General features: G+C 41.4%; 1 protein-coding gene across 3 annotated transcripts in view; it reads right to left on the bottom strand.

Moving 5' to 3' along the window:
• Positions 1–15210, bottom strand: part of LOC106566949 (agrin) — a 400773-nt gene that overhangs the window by 172291 nt on the left and 213272 nt on the right. For all 3 annotated transcript variants that reach the window (XM_082960174.1, XM_082960173.1, XM_082960175.1), the window contains one exon: positions 7214–7429. In XM_082960174.1, the coding sequence (XP_082816300.1) occupies positions 7214–7429 (216 nt within the window). The remainder of the gene's footprint in view (positions 1–7213; positions 7430–15210) is intronic.

The following is a 15210-nucleotide window of genomic DNA, read 5'->3' as shown; positions in this document are numbered from 1 at the left end:
ACAACATAATACCAGCCAGTGTGAGCTGCCTGGACCTTCTGTGCTGACAAAATGTATTGGATGGAGAAAGAGAATAAGAACCTGTCATCCAGTTTCCCCTGACCCGCTGCGCCCCTCTCTCTGCTTCTCGTCTTCTAGTTTGCTATTTTTTCTCAGTGTGAAACTGTCAAATGGAACTCTTTTATATACAGAAGTACAGTGTTTGTCATTTGGGAATAATACTGCTGTCCAGCATCTCTCATTGTTGACTTTAAATGCATCGTGAAGGGACTATAGATAAGAGCATTGGATAAATCAAACTGAGTAGCGACATAGCGCTGTATTCTATGATTTCCCCCCACAAATGAACACATTTTATTAATCCTTGAAAGCCTCATATTTCCAATTACTGTGTACATATACACTCTGCATTCAAAATCAAATCAACGCTAAGTATCTTAAGTAGCTCCTAATGCCCTGTATACACAATTACTTATTAATGACTGATTGAGTCGTTAACATACACCACCGTTCAAAAGTTTGGGGTCACTTAGAAATGTCCTTGTTTTTGAAAGAACAACACATTTTTTGTCCATTAAAATAACTTCAAATTGATCAGATATACTGTGTAGACATTGTTAATGTTGTAAATGACTATTGTAGCTGGAAACGGCAGATTGTTTATGGAATATCTACATAGGCGTACAGAGGCCCATTATCAGCAACCATCACTCCTGTGTTCCAATGGCACGTTGTGTTAGCTAATCCAAGTTTATCATTTTAAAAGGCTAATTTATCATTAGAAAACCCTTTTGCAATTATGTTAGCACAGCTGAAAACTGTGTGCTCATTAAAGAAGCAATACAACTGGTGTCACGCCCTGAACTGAGAGAGACGTTTTATTTCTCTATTTTGTTAGGCTGGGTGTGGGGTGGGCATTCTATGTGTTATATTTCTATGTTGTTTTTTTCCTTTGATTGGCTTAGTATGGTTTTCAATCAGAGGCAGCTGTCTATCGTTGTCTCTGATTGGGAATCATACTTAGGCAGCCCTTTTTCCCTCCTTGTTGTGGGATCTTGTTTTTGTACTGCTCAGTAAAGCCTGCAGAACGTGATGTTCGTTTTCCATTGTTTTGTTATTTTGATTTAGTGTTCTGAGTTACAATAAATATGAGCACTTTCCCCGCTGCACCTTGGTCTACTCCTTTCGATGATCGTCATAACTGGTCGTCTTTAGACTAGTTGAGTATCTGGAGCATCAGCATTTGTGGGTTAGATTACAGGCTCAAAATAGCCAGAAACAAAGAACTTTCTTCTGAAACTCATCGGTCTATTCTTGTTCTATGAAATGAAGGCTATTCCATGTGTCATGACGTTGCCCTCTTTGAGTACAGGGAGGACAGTTGACCCCCTCCCCCTTGCACCATCCCTCAACTTACCTCCCCCCACCCAGGCCCTGTGTGAAGGGGTTGTACAATTCCAGAGGAGAATCTCTTGCCACATGGCCCATAGAGAGACACAGGAAATTCTTCCAACTCACAGAATTGGGGAACCGAATGACATTTATGTTCTGGAAAAGGTATGGAAGACTGGTGAAGAATCCAGCTACGAACTGGTCCGCTTGGTACAATTTTGTGATACTCAGAGAGACAATAGACCATAAAACTGTTTATATAATAGCCTCAGCTATGGGACTTGCATCCAAATGGTTTTGTAGAATGTATTAATAAGGATAAAGCTATTTGTGATACATTGAGATGCTGTGTACTGATGTTAACCTGTTGGGGATAGGGGGCAGTATTTACACGGCCGGATAAAAAACGTACCCGATTTAATCTGGTTACTACTCCTGCCCAGTAACTAGAATATGCATATAATTATTGGCTTTGGATAGAAAACACCCTAACGTTTCTAAAACTGTTTGAATGGTGTCTGTGAGTATAACAGAAGTCACATGGCAGGCAAAAACCTGAGAAGATTCTGACCAGGAAGTGGCCTGTCTGACAAGTTGTTGTTCATCTTGGCTCTTTTTATTGAAGACTGAGGATCTTTGCTGTAACGTGACACTTCCTACGGCTCCCATAGGCTCTCAGAACCCGGGAAAAAGCTGAATGACGTAATTCAAGGCCCAGGCTGAAACACACTAGCGCATTTGGCAAGTGCTCTATCAGAGGGCCTTTAGACTGAGGCTCGTGCATGAGAGGATAGCATGCTTTTACTTTCTCTCTCGTTGAATGTAAACAGGCTTTGCCGGTCGGAATATTATCGCTTTTTTACGAGAAAAGTGGCATAAAAATTGATTTTAAACAGCGGTTGACATGCTTCGAAGTACGGTAATGGAATATTTAGACATTTTTTGTCACGAAATGCGCCATGCTCGTAACCCTTAATTACCCTTTCGGATAGTGTCTTGAACGCACGAACAAAACGCCGCTATTTGGATATAACAATGGATTATTTGGGACCAAACCAACATTTGTTATTGAAGTAGAAGTCCTGGGAGTGCATTCTGACGAAGACAGCAAAGGTAATACAATTTTTCTTATAGTAAATCTGACTTTGGTGAATGCTAAACTTGCTGGGTGTCTAAATAGCTAGCCCTGTGATGCCGGGCTATCTACTTAGAATATTGCAAAATGTGCTTTCACCGAAAAGCGATTTTAAAATCGGACATATCGAGTGCATAGAGGAGTTCTGTATCTATAATTCTTTAAATAATTGTTATGTTTTTTGTGAACGTTTATCGTGAGTAATTTAGTAAATTCACCGGAAGTGTTCGGTGGGAATGCTAGTCACATGCTTGTCACCTGCTAATGTAAAAAGCTGTTTTTTGATATAAATATGAACTTGACATGCATGTATTGTATAACATAATGTTCTAAGACTGTCATCTGATGAAGATCATCAAAGGTTAGTGCTGCATTTAGCTGTGGTTTGGGTTTATGTGACATTATATGCTAGCTTGAAAAATGGGTGTCTGATTATTTCTGGCTGGGTACTCTGCTGACATAATCTAATGTTTTGCTTTCGTTGTAAAGCCTTTTTGAAATCGGACAGTGTGGTTAGATTAACGAGAGTCTTGTCTTTAAAATGCTGTAAAATAGTCATATGTTTGAGAAATTGAAGTAATAGCATTTCTAAGGTATTTGAATAACGCGCCACGGGATTCAACTGGCTGTTGAGTAGGTGGGACTAGCCCAGAGAGGTTAATGTGATAGAATGTATTTATGTTCAAAGATTAAATCAGTCATCGGCACGCCCCCAGGGACACAGACAGGACAAGGCGTCATGTGACAAGCCTGTTCTACGTTCACATATAAAACCCCACCTAGAAGTTATTTCTTGAGACCAGGCCTCCACTCCATTGCGAGTTGGCCAATAGGTTTGACCATCCAATTCATCTACTGAAAGTGAACTATACCAAGTGGTTAACTTTTAGACTATCGATACCAACAGAATAAGAACAAGTCTTTGATATTAATTATTAGTCTGCAGCTAAGTAAATTATATCATTGAACGCGAAGACCAACGAAACATCCATTCTATAACGACATTATTGAATGTCGCTTTGAAAGATCCATTCTAACCGAGAGAGAGAGAGAGAGAGAACTCTCCAACAGAACGACTCTCCAACAAGGATCCTGACGACACACTGAGCGTAAATATATATTGATTGCAATTGTTCCCGAATGAGTGAGTGTTCATGTGCAAAGGTATGGCATATCAATTGTTAATATTAATGAACTCTGTGTGCCTCCTCAGCTGACCATTTATGACCCTTTGTTTAACAAGACACCAGCCATGCCTGTTTAGCCCACTAGGGCACATTACTCTACCAATTCTTTGTAACGATACCTACTGTTTTGTATGCTTTCTGTGAATTACTTAGTTTAGTAAATAAAATGATTTTAAGACAATTGATGTATGGATGACTCTTAGTAAAGGCTGGGTTCGTGCAGATACAACAATTTACGACGTTTGGAATGAGACTGGACGCGAGGTAACATACACCATTTAAACCAGAAGATAATCGGCCTATACTATAATATAATATTATAATATAGGAAAGTTATATTAGGAAAATTATAACTTTGTAATCTGAATATTTTCCTTGGTGCCCCGATCTCCTAGTTAATTATAGTTAAACGATTAATCAGTTTAATCGTGTGATAATAATTACAGGGAGTTATTTTGATAAACATGTCTTCAGTTTAATGGTGACCCAAAGACACGACACATGCGAGAAATTGCCAAGAAACTGAAGATCTTGTACAATGCTGTGTACTAATCCCTTCACAAAACAGCGCAAACTGGCTCTAACCAGAATAGGAGTGGGAGGCCCCGGTGCACAACTGAGCAAGAGGACAAGTACATTAGACTGTCTAGTTTGAGAAACCGATGCCTCACAAGTCCTCAACTGGCAGCTTCATTAAATAGTACCAGCAAAACACCAGTCTCAATGTCAACAGTGAAGAGGCGACTCTGGGATGCTGGCCTTCTAGGCAGAATGCCTCTGTCCAGTGTGTGTGTTCTTTTGCCCATCTTAATCTTTTCTTTTTATTGGCCAGTCTGAGATATGGCTTTTTCTTTGCAACTCTGCCTAGAAGGCCAGCATCCTGGAGTCGCCTCTTCACTGTTGAAGATCAGCACTCCTACTCTGAGACACTTTGTGGATATGGGCCCTGTACACCGTAGTCCTCGCTGGTCATAATCAATACAGAAGCGGCTTTTCTTCTTTTTGTGAAAAGCAGCATAGTCACTAAATCTCCCGATGCAGATCTTGTTCATCAGGAGGAAGTTGCGCCCCACAGGCCACCATCACCCTTTACCCAGAACTCCACTGTGCTCCCAGCAGGTAAGTCTGGATAATTATGGGCCTTTTGATGGCTGTATATGGCCTGTTCCTCTAGCTGATGTAATTACCTCCCTCTCTCTTTATCCATCTCTCTCTCTCTCTTTATCCATCTGTCTTTCTTTATCAGTTCTCTGTTTCTCTCCCTGTCTCTCTCTCCCTTCCCTCCCTTTCTCTTCCCTCCATCCCTCCTTCTCTCTCTCCCCCTTCCATCCCTCTCTCCTCGTTCCCTCCCTCCCTCTCTCTCCCTTCCCTCCCCCTCGCTCCCTCCCTCTGTCTCCCTTCCTCTCTTTCTCGCTCTCTCTTTCTGTTCCTGTTTCCTTCCCTCTATCTGGCAAGCCCTTTAGTCACACAGGCCCTGCTATTAGCCAGCCACTAGCCAGCACAGCAATCAGCTGATGGATTAGCATTGTAGCGACAGCATAGACAAAAAAACACGACACAAAGCCCATTGTAGCATATTGCTTTGTGCTTTCAGCCCTGCAAACCTCTAGTGGAGTGGCTGGTGCTGCTATGCTAACTAGTTGTGGTTACGATGAGCCAAATAGGCTTCATTGGAGACTGCTGTTATTGTATGTTGGCTCTGGACCATGGTAGACAGACACAGCGTGCATCGAGGTGTTTTGTCATCTGGTGGCTGGTATAACTTGTGATAGAAGCCACGCTTCTAAACTTATGGCAAGTTTCTTCAAATCCTGTCATAATACTGTATCTATGTGATGACATAACAGCTTCTTTACTCGCAGAGGTACAGAACATGCCACTGTACTGTAGCGTAATGCTAGCAGGACTCATTCTGAAGGTATGAAAGAGCACAAAAGACTGCAATGGACTCAATAGTAGCTAGCGTGATGCTAGCTGAGAAACTATACAATACATCAGGGTTCAGCTCTACACAGCACAACACTGACTGAAACAGACTGAATAGTACCATAATGCTAGCTAGGACTCTCTATACATAAGGGACCGGTACAGTAGTAGTAGACAACACTGACTGAACAGTAGCTAGCGTAATGCTAGTTAGCTGATCTCACCGTACTGTAAATACAACACTTCATGTCAGTACACAACACTGACCAGTAATAGCTAACAGGAAGCCAATGGACTGAAACAGACTGAATAGCACAGTGCCTTCAGAAAGTATTCATACCCCTTGACCTAGACACACTGAATTCAAAATGGATTACCCATCTACACACAATACACCATAATGTCAAAGTGAAAACATGTTTTTAGTAACGTTTGCAAATTTATTGAAAATGAAATATTTACTTAAGTATACACACCCTTGAGTAAATACATGCTAGAATCCCCTTTGGCAGTGATTAAAGCTGTGAGTCTTTCTGGGTAAGTCTGAAGAAGCTTTGCCCACCTAGATTGTATAATATTTGCCCATTATTCTTTTTAAAATTCTTCAAGCTCTGTCAAGTTGGTTGTTGATCATTGCTTTTCAAGCCGTTTTACGTCACAACTAACTAGGCCACTCAGGAACATTCAATGTCGTCTTGGTAAGCAACTCCAGTCTATATTCGGCCTTGTGTTTTAGATTATTGTCCTGCTGAAAGGTGCATTTGACTCCCAGTGTCTGTCGGAAAGCAGACTGAACCAGGTTTCCACTAGGATTTTGCCTGTGCTTAGCTCTATTCTGTTTATTTCTATTCTGAAAAACTCTCTAGTCCTTGCAAATGCAGCTACTGTACCACCATGCTTGAAAATATGAAGAGTGGTACTCAGTGACGTGCTGTGTTGAATTTTCCCCAAACATAATGCTTTGTATTCAGGACTTAAAGTACATTTCTTAGCCAATTTTTTTGCAGTTTTACTTTAGTGCCTTATCGCAAACAAGATGCATGTTTTGGAATATTTTTTTCTGTACATGAGTCCTTCTCTTCACTGTCATTTAGGTTAGTATTGTGGAGTAACTACAATGTTGTTGATCCATCCTCAGCTTTCTCCTATCACAGCCATTAAACTCAGCCTCATGGTGAAATCCCTCAGCGGTTTCCTTCCTCTCCGGCAACTGAGTTAGGAAGGACGCCTGTATCTTTGTAGTGACTGGATGTATTGATACACCATCCGTAGTGTAATTAGTAACTTCACCATGCTCATAGAGACATTCAATGTCTGTTTATTTTTACCCATCGTCCAATAGGTGCCCTTCTTTGTGAGGCATTGGAAAACCTCCCTGGTACTTATTGACTCAAGCCATTTCACTTTTAATTTTTGACATTATGTGGTATTGTGTGTAGGCCAGTGATACAAAATCTAACTGTATCAATTTTAAATTCAGGCTCTAACATTTTTTGGGGGGAAAAAGTCAAGGGGTGTGAATACTTTCTGAAGGCACTGTATCTAGCATGACGTGCTAGCTAGCAAGACTTACCGCAGGGTCCTTTGCGCAGCACCTTGATGCGCCGCTGCGTGTTGCACTGGGCCTTCTCCAGCTCACACTCATTGGAGTAGGTCGAGGAGTCCGAGCCACACACAGGCGCCACAACCGACGGACACACCATCTTCTTGCAGACGCACTCTGTCTTGGAGGGGTCAGCCGCATCACGTTCACATACTGACCCGAAGCCGCATAGCATTCCTCTGCAATCTGAGAATAAATAAAAACGAATCAGGTTAGAACTGATTTGAATGTTTGATTTGAAAGAGATAGAGAAAACGGGCAATGCAGTATGTTATTTGCGAGGGTGGAAATGTCCCAATGGCCAAAGGGAGTACAACTTTCAGACCGTTCAAAAACACTTCAAAGAATGCCGTTACTGAAAGTTAAAGGGCCTTAGCTACATGACAGTTGACAATTGACAAAAAACAGAGTTAACGACTAGTTTACTCGATATATCCATGGGTTAAACAGCTTTGTTACTACTCCAAATACAGGAGCTACATACAGTATCCACCACATACCTACGTCTTTATTGACCCCTGTAATATAGACGTCAGCTTGGTACCTTGAGCATCACTTATCTGGCCAGTGGCCACACATCCATACCACTACACTAAAGCTGATTAAAACAGAATGTAACTCTCACAGGTAGTGGATTTGAATAGAATTCAATGAGACTGACTGAGGACAAAGCATATTCCTTCCTGGCTGAGCTTAGGAGGGCCCTGATCTTAAGAGTCTCCTTGTTTTGGAGCTTTTGATGGCCATTGCGGCCCCTTCGGATGCCCCCACTCTCCTATTCAGTCCCCCCCTCCACAGATCCCCCCAGCTACGTCTTATCACTGGTTCCCAGGCCAGTGCTAAAGGCGAGGGGGCATGTTCACTTGGACTAGCCCGGCAGCTGTCTGTCTCGCTCTCACTTGCTGTTGAACACACACACACAGGCGCACACATATACACTACACACATGTATTAACACACAGCTCTGTTATGTTGTGTGTGTGTGTGTGGAAGGAGAGGGCGGCATCTGTTCCAGCATCTGTCTTAGGCTTCCAGATCTTTCTCTACCCCCTCTCCATTGACAGGTGAGTGTGTGTGTCTGTGTTACAGTGAGAGAGGACAGGCGAGGGCTTCCGTTCTCAATGTGAGACCACCTGAGGAACTGGAGCCTGACAGATACCTGAGCTAGTCTTTCTTTGGATGAAGGGGGAAGAAAGAAAGAGAGCGAAAGAGAGAGCGTGTGTGTGTTTTGTGTGTGTATGTGCAGTGTGTGTGTGTGTATGTGCAGGGTGTGTACGTTTTGTGTGTGTATGTGCAGGGTGTGTGTGTGTGTGGGGGGGGGGGCGAGTATGAGAGGAGCAACTATGGAGTCTGACAGCACATGGTCAATAATGTGAAAACCATGTCAAGACCCCTTCAATGCTCCTCTCTCCTCCAGTGCCTGAGAACAATGGCTATATGGTTACTTTTAGCTGTCAGATCACCCCACAGGCATGTGTGTGTGTGTATTGTGTGTGTGGATGTGTTTAACTGTACTTGTGAAGTCCCCACAAGAATAGTAAACAAACAAAAATTGACCAACTGGGACATTTTTCTTGGTCCCCACGAGGTCAAATGGTATTTCTAGGTATTTTATGGTTAAAGTTAGAATTAGTGCTAGGGTTAGAATTAGTGCTCGGGTTAGAATTAGTGCTCGGGTTAGAATTAGTACTCGGGTTAGAATTAGTGCGAAGGTTAAAATTAGTGCTTGGGTTAGAATTAGTGCTTGGGTTAGAATTAGTGCTTGGGTTAGAATTAGTGCTAGGGTTAGAATTAGTGCTCGGGTTAGAATTAGTGCTAGGGCTAGAATTAGTGCTCGGGTTAGAATTAGTGCTAGGGTTAGAATTAGTGCTCGGTTTAGAATTAGTGCTAAGGTTAGAATTAGTGCTAAGGTTAGAATTAGTGCTCGGGTTAGAATTAGTGCTAGGGCTAGAATTAGGTTTAGGAGCTAGAGTTGGACCTTTAAATTACATGCTGGTGGATTTCTTTCTACCCACTGGAGAACATCCCATTTGAGAGAGAGAGCATGTCCAGTTTGTGGCTTTAATGAAAGAAAATGCTGTGTCCTTGTAATGCTCACTCTGTTTTGGGGAGAGATCATCCATAATACATGATGTCATGCTCTCACTGGTGAGAGAGGGGTGTGTGGACTGATATGGGATAGTTAGGTATGACAGTGTTGACAGAAATTACAAGAAAAACAACTCTAGGAACTGCTTAGATGTTAGAGGATGCTAGACAGTTCGCAATTAAGTCATATTGTTAGTAAAAAACAATGTGTTTACCTCAGAGTTAGTATTGTATTACTTCCACAATGTGTTGCATGATTACTTCATCTTCATACTGTTCTTTTCTCTCTGTGGGATGAAACTGTAGGACTGCAACAGTGGGACTGTGTGATATCTAGTGAACTATCCCTTACGAAAAAAGAAAAAAAAAGTCACAGTTCAGTATAACTTCAGTATACTGCAAATACTGCGTCCAAAATAAAAACAGCAGTTCAATTGCAGATATTCTGCAATTACTGTGTCCAAAATACCACAATTGACTGCGCTTTTACTGCAGTTTCAAAACTGCAATCTTTTTTGTAGGTTTGCCCATCTGAAAATCAATACACATAATATTGGGGTGGGGGGGAATTGTATGGGTGAGTATGAAGACTTTAAATCTAAAAGGCAGATTTAGTAAACATCACATGATTTTTGTGTGAGGTACAGTTGAAGTCAGAAGTTTACATACACTTAGGTTGGAGTCATTAAAACTAGTTTTTCAACCACTCCACAAATTTCTTGTTAACAAACTATAGTTTTCGCAAGTCGGTTAGGACATCTACTTTGTGCAAGACACACGCAATTTTTTTAAACAATTGTTTCCAGACAAATTTTCACTTAATCACAATTCCAGTAGGTCAGAAGTTTACATACACTATGTTGACTGTGCCTTCAAACAGCTTGGAAAAATCCAGAAAATGATGTCATGGCTTTTCAAGCTTCTGATAAGCTAATTGACATCATTTGAGTCAATTGGAGGTGTACCTGTGGATGTATTTCAAGGCCTACCTTCAAACTCAGTGCCTCTTTGCTTGACATCATGGGAAAATCAAAAGAAATCAGCCAAGACCTCAGAATTTTTTTTGTAGACCTCCACAAGTCTGGTTCATCCTTGGGAGCAATTTCCAAACACCTGAAGGTACCACGCTCATCTGTACAAACAATAGTACGCAAGTATAAATACCATGTGACCACGCAGCCGTCATACCGCTCAGGAAGGAGATGCGTTCTGTCTCCTAGAGATGAACATACTTTGGTGCGAAAAGTGCAAATCAATCCCAGAACAACAGCAAAGGAATTTGTGAAGATGCTGGAGGAAACAGGTACAAAAGTATCTATATCCACAGTAAAACGAGTCCTATATCGACATAACCTGAAAGGCCGCTCAGCAAGGAAGAAGCCACTGCTCCAAAACTGCCATAAAAGACAGACTACGGTTTGCAACTGCACATGGGGACAAGGATCGTACTTTTTGGGGAAATGTCCTCTGGTCTGATGAAACAAAAATAGAACTGTTTGCCCATAATGACCATAGTTATGTTTGGAGGAAAAAGGGGGACGCTTGCAAGCCGAAGAACACCATCCCAACCGTGAAGCACGGGGGTCGCAGCATCATGTTGTGGGGGTGCTTTGCTGCAGGAGGGACTGGTGCACTTCACAAAATAAATGGCATCATGATATAGGAAAATGATGTGGATATATTGAAGCAACATCTCAAGACATCAGTCATGAAGTTAAAGCTTGGTCGCAAATGGGTCTTCCAAATGGACAATGACTTCAAGCATTCTTCCAAAGTTGTGGTAAAATGGCTTAAGGTATTGGAGTGGCCATCCCAAAGCCCTGACCTCAAGCCTATAGAAAATTTGGGAATATGATGAAAGAAATAAAAGCTGAAATAAATCATTCTCTCTACTATTATTCTGACATTTCACATTCTTAAAATAAAGTGGTGATTCTAACTGACCTAAAACAGGGAATATTTACTAGGATTAAATGCCAGGAATTGTGAAAAACTGAGTTTTTAAATGTATTTGGGTAAGGTCTATGTAAACTTCTTTCTTCAACTGTAAGTATTGCAGTACAGTGAGGGAAAAAAGTATTTGATCCCCTGCTGATTTTGTACATTTGCCCACTGACAAAGAAATGATCAGTCTATAATTTTAATGGTAGGTTTATTTGAACAGTGAGAACAGAATAACAACAAAAAAATCCAGAAAAACGCATGTCAAAAATGTTATAAAATTATTTGCATTTTAATGAGGGAAATAAGTATTTGACCCCTCTACAAAACATGACTTAGCACTTGGGGGAAAACCCTTGTTGGCAATCACAGAGGTTAGACGTTTCTTGTAGTTGGCCACCAGGTTTGCACACATCTCAGGAGGGATTTTGTCCCACTCCTCTTTGCAGATCTTCTCCAAGTCATTAAGGTTTCGAGGCTGACGTTTGGTAACTCGAACCTATAGCTCCCTCCACAGATTTTCTATGGGATTAAGGTCTGGAGACTGGCTAGGCCACTCCTGGACCTTAATGTGCTTCTTCTTGAGCCACTCCTTTGTTGCCTTGGCCGTGTGTTTTGGGTCATTGTCATGCTGGAATACCCATCCACGACCCATTTTCAATGGCTGAGGGAAGGCTGAGGGAAGGAGGAGGGAAGGAGGAGGAGGGAAGGAGGTTCTCACCCAAGATTTGACGGTACATAGCCCCGTCCATCGTCCCTTTGATGCGGTGAAGTTGTCCTGTCCCCCAAAGCATAATGTTTCCACCTCCATGTTTGACGGTGGGGATGGTGTTCTTGGGGTCATAGGCAGCATTCCTCCTCCTCCAAACACGGCGAGTTGAGTTGATGCCAAAGAGCTCCATTTTGGTCTCATCTGACCACAACACTTTCACCCAGTTGTCCTCTGAATCATTCAGATGTTCATTGGCAAACTTCAGACGGGCATGTATATGTGCTTTCTTGAGCAGGGGGACCTTGCGGGCGCTGCAGGATTTCAGTCCTTCACGGCGTAGTGTGTTACCAATTGTTTTCTTGGTGACTATGGTCCCAGTTGCCTTGAGATCATTGACAAGATCCTCCCGTGTAGTTCTGGGCTGATTCCTCACCGTTCTCATGATCATTGCAACTCCACGAGGTGAGATCTTGCATGGAGCCCCAGGCCGAGCGAGATTGATAGTTCTTTTGTGTTTCTTCCATTTGCGAATAATCACACCAACTGTTGTCACCTTCTCACCAAGCTGCTTGGCAATGGTCTTGTAGCCCATTCCAGCCTTGTGTAGGTGTACACTTGTCCCTGACATCCTTGGAGAGCTCTTTGGTCTTGGCCATGGTGGAGAGGTTGGAATCTGATTGATTGATTGCTTCTGTGGTCAGGTGTCTTTTATACAGGTAACAAGCTGAGATTAGGAGCACTCCCTTTAAGAGTGTGCTCCTAATCTCAGCTCGTTACCTGTATAAAAGACACCTGGGAGCCAGAAATCTTTCTGATTGAGAGGGGGTCAAATACTTATTTCCCTCATTAAAATGCAAATAATTTTATAACATTTTTGACAGGCGTTTCTCTGGATTTTTCGTTGTTACTCTGTCTCTCACTGTTCAAATAAACCTACCATTAAAATTATAGACTGATCATTTCTTTGTCAGTGGGCAAACGTACAAAATCAGCAGGGGATCAAATACTTTTTCCCTCACTGTATAGCTTTTGTTTTAAAATATTCCACAAGTTTTGTTTGGTTTTTGCAGAGAGGATCCGGAGTGAGGAGATGAATAAATAAGTGAAAGGGTTATCCCTGAACTTTACACGGGTACCAAGAATAGTGATTTACTTCTCTAGAATCGCGATTGACGGGTTCTAATACTATTTCAAATATTTTCAAATACTTTAGCTGTACTCGATTAAGCTTGCTCGTTGCAATGGGACCAATAGAAAAGTCCTACAAGTGCAAACCAGGGAACGGTGCCAACTGGTAACCCTAGTTTCTGATTGGCTAGCTTTGAGAGATGCGCTTGGCTAGCTTCACGAGCCTGTTGCGCCTGAAGGGAATCCCACTGGTGGTGCGAAATGGTTTTACCTCACGAATCAACGATGACTGAACTCAAGGTAAGCACATTTTGGATATATTGTTTGTAATTTATCACTTATATAAAAAAACTAAATTAAATTAGCCTAAACTAAATTAGCCTGTGTGAATTCCAGCCTGCGGAAACCTCTACTGGTTAGTTTGTTTAACAAGCCAAAAATGTCTATACTTGTTGATGTGGAAGTTAGATGATAGATTAGCTAATAAATAATTAGCTAAACTATCATCTAACGTTGAAGCTGCTATTGTGACAACTGGCTAAAATACTAAAGTTAATATTATGTTCACCACCTGAATGAATTTTAATGAGTCAGATTAATTATTTGAAGTGTTCTCTTTTGGTCTGCTATAGTCTAGATATGGCATATACGATTGAAAGTTATGGAAAGGTAGATAAGATGATATTATGGAGGATCATTATTTGTTTTACATGTTTGTCAGGTACAAGGTTAGTGTAGGGAGTTGATAAGGAGGTGTGGGAGTCCTGAGAAGCTCTCTGCAAATAGCCTATTTGCTTACCTGCGCCAGACCAAGAGTAAAAAGCCAGAGATCCGTTTGATTTGATGGATTCAGGGAAGCTTATCCTTCATTTATTTTGTGGTGGTTGCAATAATGTTTATTTAAGTTGGATTTCACAAAAAAGGGGTTAAAAGTAAAAAAAGAAGTTCACTTTACCACTTTAAATGTTTTGTTTCAGGTGAAGCTGCTGATCTAGGCAGGGACATCGGGATGTTGGCGAGTACATTTATAGATTTTAAAGGAGCTGACAGCAGCATGTATCAAGGCACAAGGTGAGACCCAGATGCAGACACAGGAGGCAGATGGTTGGAGTCTTACAATGTTTAATAATCCAAAGGGGTAGGTAGGATAATAGTCGTGGACAGGCAAAAAGGTCAAAACCAGAGTCCAGGAGGTACAGAGTGGCAGACAGGCTCGTGGTCAAGGCAGGCAGAATGGTCATGCAGGCGGGTACAGAATCCAGAAACAGGCAAGGGTCAAAAACTGGAGGACTAGAAAAAGGAGAATAGCAAAAGGAGTACGGAAATAAACACGCTGGTTGACTTGACTAAACATACAAGGCGAACTGGCACAGAGAGACAGGAAACACAGGGATAAATACACTGGGGAAAATAAGCGACACCTGGAGGGGGTGGAGACAATCACAGGAACAGGTGAAACAGATCAGGGTGTGACAGCATATCTCTTTATAATTTATAACTGACTTTTTCGGACATAACATACTGTAGGTACAGCACATCCCCTTATTGTATGGGACACTCTTAAATGTGCTTTTAGAGGCCATGCAATTTGGTACTGTTCTCTATACAAAAGCAATTTAGGCCAAAAGTGTCCATATTAACAAAGGAAATGGAAGGGTTAACAGTACAGATAGATAGCAATACAAACTGTACCATAGAGGCTCAAAATAAGTTGGAGGAAAAACTAAAATAAATGGAGGATCAAGAAAGATCAAGTGTAATATATGACAAAAATAAAGCGAACTGGATGGAATATGGGGAAAAATGCACCACATTATTTTTTCATCTTCAATATTTCAGTGTTGTGATGCTAAAATTCTAGAAAAATGCATAGAATTAAAAAGGTATTGTCGGATATTGTTCATCCTAATCAGACAGGTTTTATACATGGACGATACCTTGGAGATAATATAAGACAAGTACTGGAAACAATAGAACACTATGAAAAATCGGGGAAACAAGGCCTGGTATTCATAGCTGACTTCGAAAAGGTTTTTGTTAAAGTATGACTGGAGTTTTTATATACATTTTGGAGAATATCTTTATAAAATGGGTTAAA

The sequence above is a fragment of the Salmo salar genome, chromosome 13, assembly GCF_965601325.2.
Source record: "Salmo salar chromosome 13, fSalSal1, whole genome shotgun sequence".
NCBI lineage: Eukaryota > Metazoa > Chordata > Actinopteri > Salmoniformes > Salmonidae > Salmo > Salmo salar.
The sequence above is the reverse complement of the archived record's forward strand: the minus strand, read 5'-3'. Positions and strand labels throughout refer to the sequence as shown.